Here is a 15,832-nt window from a genome sequence, read left to right as displayed (position 1 = left end):
CCAGTAGGCTTTTGCTTCTGTTGATCAAGCATGTTAAATATCCTGCTCATTGTGTCATAAAATGCATCATCTGTTCAGCTGTTAAAGTATTCTGATTCTGAAATGCATGAAATTTCTGTCAAAGGACATTACATTAAAACCGATCTGGTACAAGTGCATGTATTCAAATGAAATTTGGCATACATGTTTTAACTGTGTATAAATATTTGACCTGGGCATACTAGGTCTAATGGGTATTAACATATTCTATGGTCACCATGATATGAATTATATAAATCCAACAAATGTTTATGGAAGACAACTATGTGTCAATTCTTTTCATGAAAACTTTTCCTTAATTGAAAATTTAAATGTGTTTAAATGTATATTATGTTTAAAAATTGTCATTGTTTTGTCTACAGTATCAGTGAAATGTGGTAAGGTCAATTGTATAGAGATTTAATTCAGTAGAAAAGTAACAGAATCTCACTACTCTTGAATCTTTCTGTATTATTTAACAAATAACAGAATGTATAAGATCTATTTCTTGAAAGATGAATCTCCTTTATATTAAAACTTGTCTAAACCAAAGTCGCCAAGAGTACTGCAGTATATGAACCTTAACATAATTATGCAATCATTGCTTTCAGTTACAATGCATTTACAACCTGTTTTATCTGTTAAACATGAATATGCTTATATGAGTAAATATAGATCCAGGAATTTTCAAAAAAGGGGGTTCTCAGAAAAATAGAGTTCCCAAATGATTTACATTGTATAAGCAAGATTTTTGATAAAATGGGGGGAAGGGGGTTATATTCAAATCCTTGGACTCCCTGGTTATACCAATGCAGTAAATGCTGTGTTTGCTTAACACTGGGCCATAATTGAGGCCAATTTTCAGTCGTGTATTCTATTGGCTTTATTGTACAGATTTTACCACAAGTGCATTGAAAGGAAGTCTGTGAAATAATAGCCTTTCATACATGTCCTGCTGTTTAGCAAGTGCTGTCTATTACATTTTCTCCAAAAGTTTCTGTTTGTAGCTTATCTTAACCCATCTACAATGATGTAATGCATTTTTTCTGTGTTTTTTGCTAATAAAATGTGATGCTTGTTTTTCATTTTCTACTTTCAGCATTTCACTGTGTGCTCAGTCTGAATTTGCTTGCTTTGTAGAACATTTCTTAAACCTCTTAAATGCATAAGCATAACAAAATACTTATAAGGAAACCATATTTCCTTGTGGTATGCTAAACAACCTTCAGATTATAATACAGATTTCTGACACCACAAAGTGATGAGATTTAACAACATTTTTTCCCATTTATACAACATGTAAAAACCTAAATCGATCCATATTCTCTTTTTTGAGTAAGTTCTACCATAAAATGGGCTTTATTTATTACTTACTCCTAGTCAGGGCTTAGAGATTTATTGTCTTGCATCACAGTGGGATAAGTCAGTTTATTCCACATCTCTCAAAAGATGACAAATACGGGTGATTTAACCATTTATTGCAAAATTTATGCAGGATGTTCGAACTATTAGCATATGAACATATGTGTAATCATTAATGGATTTCCATAATATGGACTAGATACATTTTACATTGTATGAACTTGAAAGGTATTTACATAAGTATGGAAATTTTAAGCATTAGGAAATAATTAATGGATTTTGCAACTTTCATTATAATTGGGAAGCACCATAAATGCATGTTTTTTTCGAAGTAAACAAATTTTGATGACATAATCAAAATCTATCAAAATTGATATACTGCACCTTTGAATGAGAAATTGTTACTTTTATGGTATGAATAGATGACTGTAACACCCTACTAAAATGAAATATGGGGCTTTTGAACTCAAATCGTTACACTTCATATTAGGTCTGATTATCAGTTAAGTATTTCAAAATATAATGTCAATGCGACTGTTTTGACTTAGAAACTAAGGTCTAGAAGTATTCACATTATTATCTGACAACCCTTGGAAAAAAAATTGTTTACATTATGAAGCCTTGATCTCTACTCACCTCTGATTCATTGATTGTCTATTTTAGATCAATTATAATTTTTTATTGCTTATAACATGCTAAGATTTAACAAAGAAGTTTTATTGAGAGGTATGATTTTTTTTTCTATTTGAAATTAAACCTCCATTTATAGGTTGCTATTGAAAGTTGTTAGATATATCTGCTCTTAGGTGTGATCCAGGTTGCTATTTAATTATCTCCCCTTTGTATATAGATTGAGATAAATTGAGTTGACAGTTTGTCAATAGGGAGTTTGTTATATTGGTGTTCAATTTATGCTATTTGCCAAGGAGTACAGCTATTTGAATAAAGTTTAGTTCACTACTACAAAACTAGTATGATGGGTTACCGTTCAGTGGGGTCCAGAGTAGTATTATAGGTTACATTTTTGTAAAGCAAGTGACTATGTTTGAAGTCCATTTATACAGTAAAACCTGTTGTTACAGAACCTTTTTAGAAATAGGAATTGTTTATAATGATGTACTTAGGTTCCAAAAGCTACCAACTGATATAGTACCTAAACCGAACTGTGCAACAAAAATTGTGATCAATCATCGATCTTTTATCGGTTTCCGATCAGTCATCAATCTGTCAAACCGATCCATTAAACTGGTGATTGCATCAAGTGACCACATAGCAGTCAATATACTTTACAGATTTCCTTGTTTTTTTTGTCAACTGCACATATAAACATAATGCAGTAGATTAAGACATCATTTAATACTTTTATTTTACATTTGTTTTATTTTTAACAGATTATCAGTCCTTATAAATAGCAAAACTGCAATCAGATTGGTCACTGGTCATCAATTATTGATCCGTCAGCAGTCATCGACCCGTCAAATCATTGCGTGGATCGGTTCAGGGACTGTATGAGGCAACTTAATATGTCTGGTTTAGACAGGTCGTTCATAACTTCTTGGAATGGTGTAAACAGATTTTACTTCATTTCATAAAAATTTCAAATCTATGACCGTGAAAGAGTTCAATTAATTTCATTTGTTTTACTGTTTCATTGGGGTAAAAGCATAATTCTGTACAATGGTTAAGTAGGAATACAACAAGTATCATTCTGTTCTATTTTCATTTTAGAGAGATAATGTAAGGAAAATGTTTAAGTTTAAAATAGATGGATGAAAACCTGAAACTACATAAAACAATAAAAAGTTTTAAAGTACCTGAATATATAAGAATCAGGCAAAATTGAAAAAAATAATGAATCATTCTCAGAAAAAAACACACCAATTTGATGTACATCTGGGTACATAGTTTGTGGTCTATTGAAGACAAATTGACAGTTCATCCATCTTTAAAGTGTCGGAGAATGCAGTAAAGCTAGTTCAAAGTAACAATAGAATGATAGGGAAAAAGTGAGTTATCTCCCTTTAATGATTTCATATAATTTATACCTCAAATTACTGACACTTAAAAAAGAAATTAGCATCATATCTGGATTTCAGATAATATTTCGAATAAGATTTCATTGAAACTTGTGTGTCACTTTTTCCACCATGATTCACCCACTACCTTATACTTACAGAGAATAACTCTTAATTCCAAAGCATGGCAAATACAATGCAATAACTAAAACTAGAATAATTGAGAGATACATACACCATATCCTTTTACCTATGTTAAAAAATGATTCCTCCAAGATATTGGAGCATGGAACCAAGTGTACTGGTAAAGTCTGTTTCATTTCTTTGTTTTTTTTTGTGCTTATCTTCATATCTTGTTTTAAAAACCAACTCAAATATTAAGTTCTTCAATGTTCATCATAGCTTAATTGGTCATAGTTCAAATTTCTAGATAGTATTTTTGGAATCTAATTAAAGTAAGGATGAAATGACAATGGTTTCTGATAATTGCTCATTTTTATTTTATTTTAATTACATATTGAATAATTGATTTTTACTTATTCTAAAATTTCAAATGATGAAAGTTGTAATTAAATTTAATACCTTTTCGGTATCAATCTTGTATTGCATATATATTCCTGAGTAGGTTTACGTCAAAACATGGAGGCTAAAAAATATAGTGCACATTCTTTTTGCCTTTTCCTGTTTTGTGTTTCTCTTGCAAATGATTATCATTTTTTCGTCAAAAGTACAGGGTAAATATCAAGCTATGACACAAAAACTTGTTTTTTTAGGAAAAACAGTATTTTCATCAAAAATAATGCTTCAGAAAAGGGGTATATTTTATGAACTCAAAATAAAAGTGAAAGTAGAAAAGTCTATTTTCTACCTGTCCTGGTGTACCAAAGTTCGTGCTTTTTTTTTCTAGAATGGACCTAAAAATTATTTTTGACATTTCCTGAATGGAAAAACATGGTCAAAAGTTAGATTGAAACTCCTTGTCTATTTTTTTGAAAAAATCATGAAAACTTCAGGTATACTATAGAAGCCTATGAGGCAAAGAATACAAGACTGAGACATTTTATATCATTAACACTTTAAGTATTTTTATATTTTTCTAAAACATGTCATTAAAGTCACTATGCAATTACGATAAATCAATTCACCTTTGGTAAAAGGTTTTAGACTTATTGACAAATACACAGAACTCTTTTAATGCACTAAGAGACATAGATATATATAGTTGAAAGGTCTCGTCAAAATTATAGTCTATCCTTTCAGATGTGCTCATTCACTTGACTTAATTTACTGTTGCTAATTTAAAATTTAAAATCTATAACCATGAAAGAGTTAAATTAGTTCCGTTTGTTTTTACTGTTTACTGGGGGTAAAAGCATAATTCTGTACAATGGTCGAGTGTTTAATGATAGGAATACAACAAGTATCATTCTGTTCTATTTTTATTCAATGAATCTGTTTGATGTGGAAAAATAACATAAAAACAATTATCTTCGATTGATCTACATTTGGACTACTATATACTGTATCAGATTAGCGTGCAGAGTAGGATGTTGTGAGCCTCATCAAATTTCTTTCTTTGCGTCAGTTTGTTTATTTCCATTATGCAGATTTATTTCGGTGTGTGTAGGATTGGAAAAGTTCACTATGTATCAAAATTAGAGGATTAGTAACATTTTTTGTTTGGCATTTATCCTATATGTAAAGCATATGAATTTTTCATTTTACATTGAGCTTGATAAATGACATTTTGAAGGCTCCTTAATGCTAAGGGTACCAATATATTTCAATGCAGTTCAGTGCATTCCTTAAGCTTAAACAGATACACGTGAAAATTTCATTATTCTAAATTCAATAGTTTAATTGTTGAAAAAAGAGTGATTTTAGTACACTAAGGATGGATAGTACTCACTTTGTACATGAAAACAAAGAGGAATCTTCTCACTGGGAGGTAGAAAATAGAGGAAATGTTGTTAGTCCAAGGTTTAGGAGTAGGACTCCATCTCTTGAGTCTTCTGAGGTGTCAGAAGATATTGGAACGGAAAAGAATCATGTGTTTCCTCAAAAGCGTAATTCTATTTATAAGATTTCTACGGAACATTTAATGCGAAAAGGGAGTACTGCTGTAAATTTGAATCTAAAAATGGATCTTAAAGCAAGGTATATGAATTTAATCATATGGTAAAAAAAATTCTTGATTTTTTGGCGGGAAGGGGTGAGTTGACACTTGTGTTTGGAGTTTAAGTGATGTGATACTGTCTGCTTAAATGGGATTTAACTATGCTGTATGTTAGTATATTGTTGATGGCAAAAAGAGTGTCAGCTTGTATGTCCATGATGTAGTATTGTGGTCATATGGTGATAGAACTTGGAGCACAAGTATATAGCATGATAATATAGCTTCAACCTTGCAGTGGTGTATGTACTTGTCATCAGAGGCAATTCAAGATTCAAGCACATTTCTGTGTTGTTTTCTTTACACAACACTGAATTTTTCTGTTTTCTGATTATTATTACAATTACTGTCTTTTTTTCCAGGGAAAGGGAGAAAAATGAACTGAAATTAAAAGTAGATGAATTGGAAGGATACAAAGCTAAATATGAGGATCAAAAAACTGAGAATGAGGTTTGTAGACATGTTATATTGATTTCAAATATTTGTCTAAAATTCAGTGTTTTTTTTTGTCAAATATATATTTTTGCCAATAAATACAACCTATATGATACAAAATCTAGTATCTTCTATACAGATGATAGTCAGAAATACTTTACATTATATCAGAATGAATAGAAATTAAATTTGGTGTTATCCTCAAAATATGAAATGCATTGTTACATCAATTTAATAGTAAGGACAACATTTCTTGTTGTGTTATAAACACTGATGCTTTATTGGTAGCTTTTATAAGGAACTTTTTTCTTGTCTGTCTGTTTATCCATCTGTCCATTTTTCTCGTTTACTTGTCTGTCTGTTTGTGAATCTGTCTAATTTTCTTTTCTGTCTGTCTGTCTGTTCATGCATGTCATATTTCTTGTTTGTATGTCTTATCTTTTCATTTATCTCTTTATCCCTTCATAACTTTCCTAGAGATTTGAATGAAGCATTGTACAAAGGAATAGGGCTTTCCCATGTATAGTATCGCTAGTGAGGGTATCACTCTGTATTGAGATCATTCTCAATTCTAGTTTGAATTTAAGTATACAAAGATATTATAATCAATTTTTCACTTAATCAAGCAGAATATGACATAAAAGACATAATAGACATTATTTTCTATGAAATAAACAACAAAAACGAAAAAAAAAAACAAAAAAAAACTTTGATATGAAATTTCACACTTGAAATAGGATTGCCCTTTATGTCAGATGAGTTTTGACCTGAAGAAACCACATTGCACTGGTCCCCTTTGATAACTGGTTAACAAGGTGTAAAATACCTTTAATTGGATTATGAACACCATCAAATAGTTTGTTTGTATTATTAGTTCAATCAACTTTTCTCGATCAAAGCCCTCTCTTTCTATTATAGAAAAGGTTAAGTGTTTGAATAAACTTTTTTTAAAAATAATTTATTGTATTGTTTAACTACTAATCTCTATAAAAATCAGATACTGCCAATGATAGATGTGGTTCTTTGTGTAGAAAAACGCACGCAACATATGATGTTTTTTTAGTCTACATATGCTTTATTTTTACATAACAAGTGTCCTTAGATCTGTTTTCAGATCTGTTCTTTTGAGAAATCTATATGTGGTCCGCATCTACTTGTTTCTGACAAAGAAATAAAAGTGAATTTGGTGGATTTTGACAAGAATGAATTACCTGCTGTCTAATCTTTATAAAGACTGTTACTTAAAAAAAGAAATTAACCTGTTTATATGAATAAGAATTTTAATTTGAATTTTGTTTTTCTTTGTATTATAATTAATTTACATTGAAAATGTTGTTTTGTTTAAAATAAACAATTTCTTATTGGTTTATTTATTTTGACTAATATCTTTCAGCTTTTTATTATTTAAAAAAAAATGATTGTTTGTTTACATTTTTAAATTTGATGATTTCATTTTTGTTATGAACTTTATAAAGTGCAGTGTTTTTCAAGTGGTTATATTATAATAATAAAACATTGTATTAGTAAGATTTTCAAGTGCATTACTTCATTTCTACATTCACTATTAGTACATAGTTATTTGAATAGCTTTTTTACTCAAAGGAATGTTTTCAATGCAAGAAATAAAAGTGTAAACAAATACTTTGAGATCAGTCCTATCTATTGATAAGGAGAAGAAAATAGGTGTGCTTTTCCAAACAGAAATTTGAGCTTCCTTCATGTATTGAATTGTTGAAAGTTAATTGAAAATCATCCACCCAAAGTCAATTTAAAATTAATTATCGTTAACTTAGAACAAAGGTATTTTTGAGGTAGTAGAAAACAAACAGTGCTGTTTGGTCTAGACTTGAATGTAATGTCAAGGAAACCAGAAAATAGGTCACAGGATATCAGTAGTGGTTTAGAACTAGAGTGCTCTAACAGAAATACAGTGCTATGGAAACATATAAATTACAAATATCACATGTACCAAATGACAAGTAACAGACAATAACTAATCTATGTACTTCAATACTGAATACTAGTACTAGTGGTATATCAAAAGGATGGTAGAGGGATAGGATTAGCTCCCTTCTTTTGTTTGATAAGTTTGTTGAATTATATGTATGGAAACTGGAACCCCCTTTTAACTCCTCTGGAATCCTGTCCCCTTGAAAATCTCTGGGTATGCCCCTGAATACTTTGAGCTAGGGTTAAATGGTGGTTGTTGGTGTTTCATTTGTTTTTGTTTCAACAGAGTTCCATGTATAATGGCTTCTGGATTTCATTTTTACTGTTGTTTGTAAGCACCTGGTTTTACTTCCTTTTTCTCTCTTTCTTTTAGTTTGAGCTGAAACAAAACACTTGTCTTCCATTTTATATGCTATACAGATCTTTGCATGATCTTCAAGCATAGTTTATAGTTTCTGTTCTAGATTTGAATAGATTGCCCGTAATGAGAGGAAATTTAAGTATGGGATAAGATATTTTAACTATAGTTTAACATGCAACAACACATTAATGAAGGTAGTTAACTACTTTGTTAATCTTTAAAAAAAAATATATATACATATATGGGAGGATAACCTCTTATTCATTTAGCAGTAATTGATTGCGAAGGCAATTAGCTGTAATTTGCTTTATGTTTAAAGGCAAATTACCTGCCAACAACTCTACACCCCCCAAAAAATACAAAAACAAAGACGAAACAAACAACCAAAATACCCCAAAACAACAACAAAAAACTAAACTTTTTTTTCTTTGTCATGTGAGAACTCATTTTACAATGGTTTTTTTTTAAATTGTTTTTTTTTTGAGTTAGAATACATCTCGGGAACTAATGATGACCCCCAAATATGGGAATAAATGAGTCAGGATTAAGAAATCCATAGCTTTCAATAATATTGTCTCTTTGATCCAGAGTTGACGGAATGTTGGTGAGCCTTCTTGACTCTAAGTTGGTACAACTGGAGGGCTGTTGGTCCATGAGAACAGGATTTCAAATTGATCATTGATCACAAGAACAGGCTACTGTATGGCAACTACTGTATATGTATAAATTTTTGTGGTGTACTTATTTTTGCTATTTTCGTGGCTTACAGAAAAATGTGAAAAATAGTACCTGTGAAATTCAATTTTTCACACTATTGAACATTGTTCACTTATCATTTTTTGAAGCGGTGAAAATTGATACACATAAATATGTTTATGGGACAAAATTCGCAAAAAATTAGCAACCACGAAAATTTATACATTTACAGTATATGATTATTTCCTCATAAAAATGCTTAGGTCTGTGCCATATTTTATTTTTTAAATCATCTTTACAGAAATTGGAAAAGAAAGTTGAGCAGATGCTTATGGGACAGAGTGACACAACCAAAAAGCTCATCAAAACACAAGAATTACTTGAAAAAGTGTCACAGGATAACAAGAAGAAATCAGACCAAATTGAGAAATATCAGAGAGATATCAAATACATGGAAGACAGAATCAGGAACTTGGAAATGAAAGGTAAAAATACATAAAAATTGGAAAATGGTCTTTATTGACTATGTTAGAAATAAAATTTAAATACTTTTTATGGAAAATCATTTTAAGAAACTATCAATCACTAGAAATAAAATTTTAAAATGAAGATATGTACATCATTTCTGAGAGATGAAATTTGACAGTTTTTAAAAGCACGAGTTTCTGCTTTTTACAAGACACCCACTAAGTTGCATGTGGAAGGTCACATTCAGTGAGAAAGTTTGGTGAACCTTGTTCTTCATATTCAATGCTGAAAGGAGGTCAAGGTCTATAAACCTCTTTGTGAAAGTCAATTAATTCTGAAAAGAAAAAAAAAGGTAGATTTGCTATCATTGACAAGAGGAAACAGTGTTAAGTGCTCCATTATTATACCTTTGTCAGTGGTATATTGGAATCACCTTGTCAGGTAGTCATCCCATCCATCAATATTTTTGTCACAAAAATCTCAGCTCCCACCAGATGGATTGATTTCAAATTTGGTTTGTGGCTTTACGTAGATAGGGCATACTTTGTAAGTGATTTGGTTACTGTCCAGTATCAACTTTCTGTATAACTTGGGGTATACCTAGCATGCTAATGTGTGCAGCATCAAGATTTATAAATGACCTCAGATTATTTAGTTTCCCATGAACAGAGATTTTGTAAACTTAAAAAATTCACACAAATTGTTAAGTATTCTGTGACCAGATGTTGTAAACATACCAGATTCACCACAGGCTAAGTTTATTTTGTACATGTACAGTTTCGTACAGGCAAAACATTTCTTATACTACTTGTAATCATGGATATTTCCATTTACAAGGTAGTTTATGTCTCTAAGTTCAATGGTACCCATTACATTACATGATCAGACCACTTCAAGAGAACCTAGAACTGAAATATTAGAACAAATTCAAATATGACCTACAACATGAACATGCTTCAAATTTCAGATAATCTCTGCTTATTCTTGAAGTGTTTGAATAAAGTTTATCGCTTCTCAAGTGGAAAAGACTGGCTTATTCTTTTAAGGACTCTGAACTTAAAGCTTACTTTTTTCATTGTTTATAAAGAAACACAGTGTTAATATTTGTTTAAGTAAAATTTAAAATTTAAAAATTGAGTGCTCTTTTTAAATGATTAAAGTTTACTTTTTGCATTTTGTCTGTCTTTTCATGTTCAAAACTGCTGATTTCAATTAAGTTTTTAAGACTGTTACAGAACGCCTTAACCCTTTCTATTTCATGTTCACATCTAATATCATGATTGTCCAAATAACATTCACGGTTGCATATTCAAGAACTTTGTTAAAACACTTTTTCTCTTAAATAAAAAGCATTTTGAAGAATTGATGCAAATTGCTTTTAGATTGATTGAGGCAAAGGAATGGATTTAAAAAGGGGTAGGAATGTTGTGGAGTTTCTTTAAAAAGGAAAAATTATTGACCTTAAGTTTTCTTTTGATATTGGATGTAAACAATATACAAAAAGACTTAATTTGGATTTAGAATTGCAATGCATACATTTTTCAAGTTTATAGAATTAGTCAAAATGAACAAAATTGAGCATTTTGCCCTAAATACTTCGACTTTAAAACCTCTAAATATGAAAAAATCTTGAGTTAAAACCAAAGCTAACATTAGCAAATCTCTGTGATCCTTGAGTCAATGGGACCAAATTATACTTACTTTCGTCATTCATTCACCAATGCTTGATTTAATACCTGAATCAACAGATCCAAACAATAAAGCATTTTACTATTTGTGTGCCCATTTTCTTATACTTAATTTGACATCAGAGTCAACAGAACCAATTTATACCAATGTTTTACAATTTGCTTTATTTTGTAGCCTCAGAAGTTGAAAAGGCAGAGTTGATACTAGAAACAACAAAACAGAACCTAGAATCAACACAGTAAGTCATGGTTTTCTTGCAAAAGAAACCTGTTTCTTTCAGCCCTTATTATTTGGGTGGGGTGAGGGGGAAGAGGGGAAAAGAAGTTTTCATTTTGACCTTAATTGCAACATTCACACTAAGCCAAAATGGTCTCTGAGGTATGTTAAAAGTTTATTGTAAAAGTATTTTTTTCATAGACTTTTCTCAGTCACACCTTGTATGCTTCAAAGAAATAAATGGAGGTATACATATTTTATAAACCCTCAGTAAACAACATCTTTTTTGTAATTAGTAATTTTTGTGTTTATGGATCTGTCTCTCTGTGTCCCTTATATTAAATAATTCTTCTTAAACCATTCAACAGATTTTGATAAAACTTCCCATGAATTCCTATGATTGAAAATTATTTCTTGTTCAAAATTGCACCGGTACCTATAGACTTTCTGGACATTCCAGTTTTTATACTGTTTTTCATTAGCAGTTCAAACTAAAAAATGTACCTAATTCTGAAAAGTTCCTTTCAGAACAAATTAATTACGGCTGCAAGCGATTAACTTTACTCATCATTTTGGGCAAAATTTTAACTGATCATAGAATAACATTATTGATCAATTCAATTTGCTGCCAGAAAATTGGTTTGAAATTCCAGTAACCTATTCTTGCGAGGCCTAACTAATATTTACCAAATGGGGAGGAAATATTGTTCAAATAGAATGAGGAATTAAATGAGATTATGATCTTTAAATTTTACTTCATTCAAAACTTTTGATTAGTTTTTTGTTTTACTATACTAATATTGAAATATGGATGTACTGCACTTAATTTATGTGTTTATTTTGTTAAAGGGTAAATATCGAAATTGAATTTTAATGGGTAATACATGGTAAAAACTTGTTTTTCTATTTCAATGTTTGATTTATTTCTACAGTAAAAAAAATTCCTTGGTGTTTATAATGTATTGATCCTCTAAAAGCTTATATGGCACGTGACATTGAATTTGACCTTCCAATAAGAACTCGCTATAACAGTTTTTGATAAGACTGCAAAATAATTTCAGTCAAGTTACTTAATGGTTTGGCCTTGTCGTTGTCTGTGTTGTGGTCTGTAAACACTTGGTTGTAATATTATATATGGATTGTCATTCGGGTAGGAGTGGGTAGAATAATTTCTCTAGCCTGGATGATAAAATTTTTAACATATGAGTTTTAGTGAGCATGTTAAAAATAAATTTTACGACATAGTTATAGAGAAAAAATAATTTCAATGAAGACTTGGGTAAAGATGAATTCATTTTTGGCAACTCAGTGATGTGAAATGGTGGGAATGCTAGCATTACAGGGAGCTTAGTCACTAATTATTGGTTAAAAAATTGCATCTAATCAGTGACTGAGAATGGCAAAATATTTTATAATTCCCAGAAACCAAGTTTTGTTGGTATATAGAAATCACCCTGTCTCTCTACTTGTATGTCTGTTCATTTATCTGTCTTTGTTTCTTGCAAGCACAACCTCTCTTTAACTGCTGAGAGTGTTTTGGTAAGATTTTATCAGGAGGTTGGGCTTCTTTTTTGTACTTGTGTCACAGGGTTGAGAAGGGAGATAATCCAACCTTCAGGTTTTATCTAACTCGAATAATTCAAGCCCTCACTATCATCAATTCTCTCCAACTCAAAAGGTTAATGTAGCGATCGATAGTGAGTGGAATATAACAACTGAATTATTTGGATTAGGTTTTATCTGGTAAACTAAGTAAGTGCAACTTCTCCCTTACTGCTTAAGGGAATTTGATAAAATTATTTAAGAAGGTTGAGCATCAAAGTAGAGGTACAATTATTGTTGGAGAATTCTACATGAGATAGTCCATCTTGAGAGTTTAACATTTGACTCCATTTGAAGGAGTGTATTTCCCTTTGTGAGCTTTCTAGTTTTAATTTCTTTTTCTAACTTTTTCTACAAGCCATTTGAACAGAGAGCATAAAAAAGATTATGTGCATTATTTTGTAGTACAATGAAGTCCAAAATCATGAACAAATATTGACTCAAAGTTGTGTATACTACAAAATTTCGGTAGTAAGACAAGTATGAGCTAACAGTTCAGATTTTGGTGTTGTAAATTTTGCAGTTGACAATTAGTTTTTTTCACTTTGTATTAATTTTTTTAGCAGTTGACAAATATACATAAAACACACATGCAGAATCATTTCTCATACCTTTCTCCCAAAGTCACAAAATATAATACTTGTCACCATGCTTGTTTGACAGAATCTATAGTTTAAAGTACTTAACCTAATTTTATTTTAGAATGCAGTTTTAAAAAAGTGTTTTATTAGTTTTTTTTTTACATTATTGTCAGTATTGTAGTTTTATGGACACAATAAAAATTCTGATGAAATCATACAAAAAGATATCATATACTATATACTGGTACATTTTGTTTGATGTATGATTTATAACTATTTGAAAGTAGATAATGACTTGAGATGAACATATATTTTAATTTGGTTAATGTATATTATAACCTCATTTTGAAGAATATTTTTTAATACTTTACTAATGATCAATGTCATAATTAGTCCATTATCATAAGATGGTATTTTTTTAAGTTTTCCAATAGGTATTAAAAGTACAGAATATACATTTGACTAAGTACAACATTTCAAACTACATTCTTTTATGAAAAAAAATTAGGTTGAAAGTAGCAAATTAAGGTCAGGTAAAATGAAATGAAAAAAATATACAGTACTTTTCTATATTTAAAATAGTATTGCATTGTTTTCACATACTTTACTGATAGTTTGAAAATTGTCAGTAAGTGATAAATGGAATATATAATTATGAGCAAAAGACTTAAAAGATTATTTTTCAGTAGATTCAGTCTAGTTAAAATGAGACCCATCAATTGTTCCATCCAGTCACTGCATGTAGGATCTAACAAAATTCCATTCTACTTTCTGTTCTGATGACTTTTCTGATCAGCCAATTAGATTTCATCTTTTATGGTTTTGAAAGCATTACTCAGAGGCGAAAATAAAATAATTCTGAATAGGTAATCTGAACAGAAAGTTGAATAAAGTGTTGTTAGATCCTACATGCATCAATGAAATAATTGATAGGTTTTAATTTTAGGTTAAGACCAATTTTGTTTGTCTTAATTTGTTATAAAATTCTCCTTTAGTTAATAGCAATATTATTTGTGTATTTATACATTTTCACATGTTCCAGCTAATATTCACCTTTATGAAATTCATTTTTTTTGTTATACAATATATATTGTCTATGTATCCAAACTCAGTTCAGCAAAAGCTTGAACTAACCAGTAGGTAACAGACCATTGAAAGAGTAATCAAGGGAACCAAGGTTATAGCGGTAATCAAAAGAATGTAATCCAGGGACAAAGACTAGACATGGAAAACAGACACACACAACAAAGAACATAAAGTAACTAAAATCATTCATACAAAGTAACAAAAGTAAATGAGCAACTCGGACTCCACTAAAAACTAAAAACTGGGAGCATGGACCAGGTGCACCGGTAGGGTAAGCGTCCTCTGCTTTTCTAGAAACACCCGCCAAGTTGCCCATAAAAAGTCAAGTCCGCGGTAGACAAACGAGGAAAAGATTTAATTGTTCATTATATTTCTTTTAGAATCGAAGTAAGGCATCGTGAAGGTGATGTTAGACGGATGACCAATAAATATGAAGACACACTTAAACAGCTTCAGGTACATACATGTATTAGATTTAATTAACAACCTCTATGTAGTAAGTGGTAAGCTGTAAGCCTTATGATATATCAGGTATGGAAATAAAGTGCAAAAAGCCAGGGTTAAAGGAACATTCTACTACAATGTGCTCTTTAGACAACTGCCATGGTAAAATGGTAAATGATAAACATATGACTGATGTCATAAATATAAGACAGTCTTTTTTCTGACGTCATGTATAGATAAGCTTTATCCAATTTTACAGACATCATGACAGAATTTTGCTCCGTAATGGTCGACATTTCATGCAGCACATAAGCTGTGTATTTTCAAAAATATGAAAAACGCTATATAGTACCAAACTATTTTTTGAAACCACAAATATTGATACCCATGGATATGTTCAGTTGACAGGATCAGTGAAAATTAGAAACCAGGAAAAATAATACATTTACATATATAAAACAAGTTTTGATGAAACTTTACAAGAAGATTAGGCATTCTGTGTAAATAGATGTATATGTTGGAAGATATGCAATTATCAGATGTTTGTTAAAGGAGATTCTTTTACAATAATAGATTCCTGTTAAGATATTATCCAACATAAGGTTGTATTCAGAGTCTAAGTTGAGTTCAGGAAATTTGTGTTGTGAGTTGTGCACAGTATTGCTTCCTTAAAATGACATTTTTAATTTTTTTTTTTTTGAATGTACATATGGTAGGATAAAGAGTCACTTATTGT

The 15,832-nt window shown here is 30.4% G+C and overlaps 1 protein-coding gene across 6 annotated transcripts in view; it reads left to right on the top strand.

Moving 5' to 3' along the window:
• LOC148616935 (uncharacterized) overlaps nucleotides 1–15,832 on the top strand; it is a 54,483-nt gene that overhangs the window by 24,227 nt on the left and 14,424 nt on the right. For 3 of the 6 annotated variants that reach the window (XM_088584112.1, XM_088584113.1, XM_088584111.1), the window contains exons 2-5: nucleotides 5,931–6,018; nucleotides 9,312–9,495; nucleotides 11,342–11,405; nucleotides 15,033–15,108. In XM_088584112.1, coding sequence (XP_088440238.1) covers nucleotides 5,931–6,018; nucleotides 9,312–9,495; nucleotides 11,342–11,405; nucleotides 15,033–15,108 — 412 coding nt within the window. Of the gene's footprint in view, nucleotides 1–401; nucleotides 417–4,727; nucleotides 5,553–5,785; nucleotides 5,811–5,930; nucleotides 6,019–9,311; nucleotides 9,496–11,341; nucleotides 11,406–15,032; nucleotides 15,109–15,832 lie in introns of those variants that run through there. The other 3 variants (XM_088584110.1, XM_088584109.1, XM_088584114.1) reach the window with 3 other exon arrangements.

Source organism: Perna viridis, chromosome 5 (genome assembly GCF_037379345.1).
Source record: "Perna viridis isolate PV_CMFRI_1.1 ecotype Kerala chromosome 5, ASM3737934v1, whole genome shotgun sequence".
In the NCBI taxonomy this organism is placed as follows: domain Eukaryota; kingdom Metazoa; phylum Mollusca; class Bivalvia; order Mytilida; family Mytilidae; genus Perna; species Perna viridis.
Note: the sequence above shows the minus strand (reverse complement) of the source record. Positions and strands in the feature narration are given on the sequence as shown.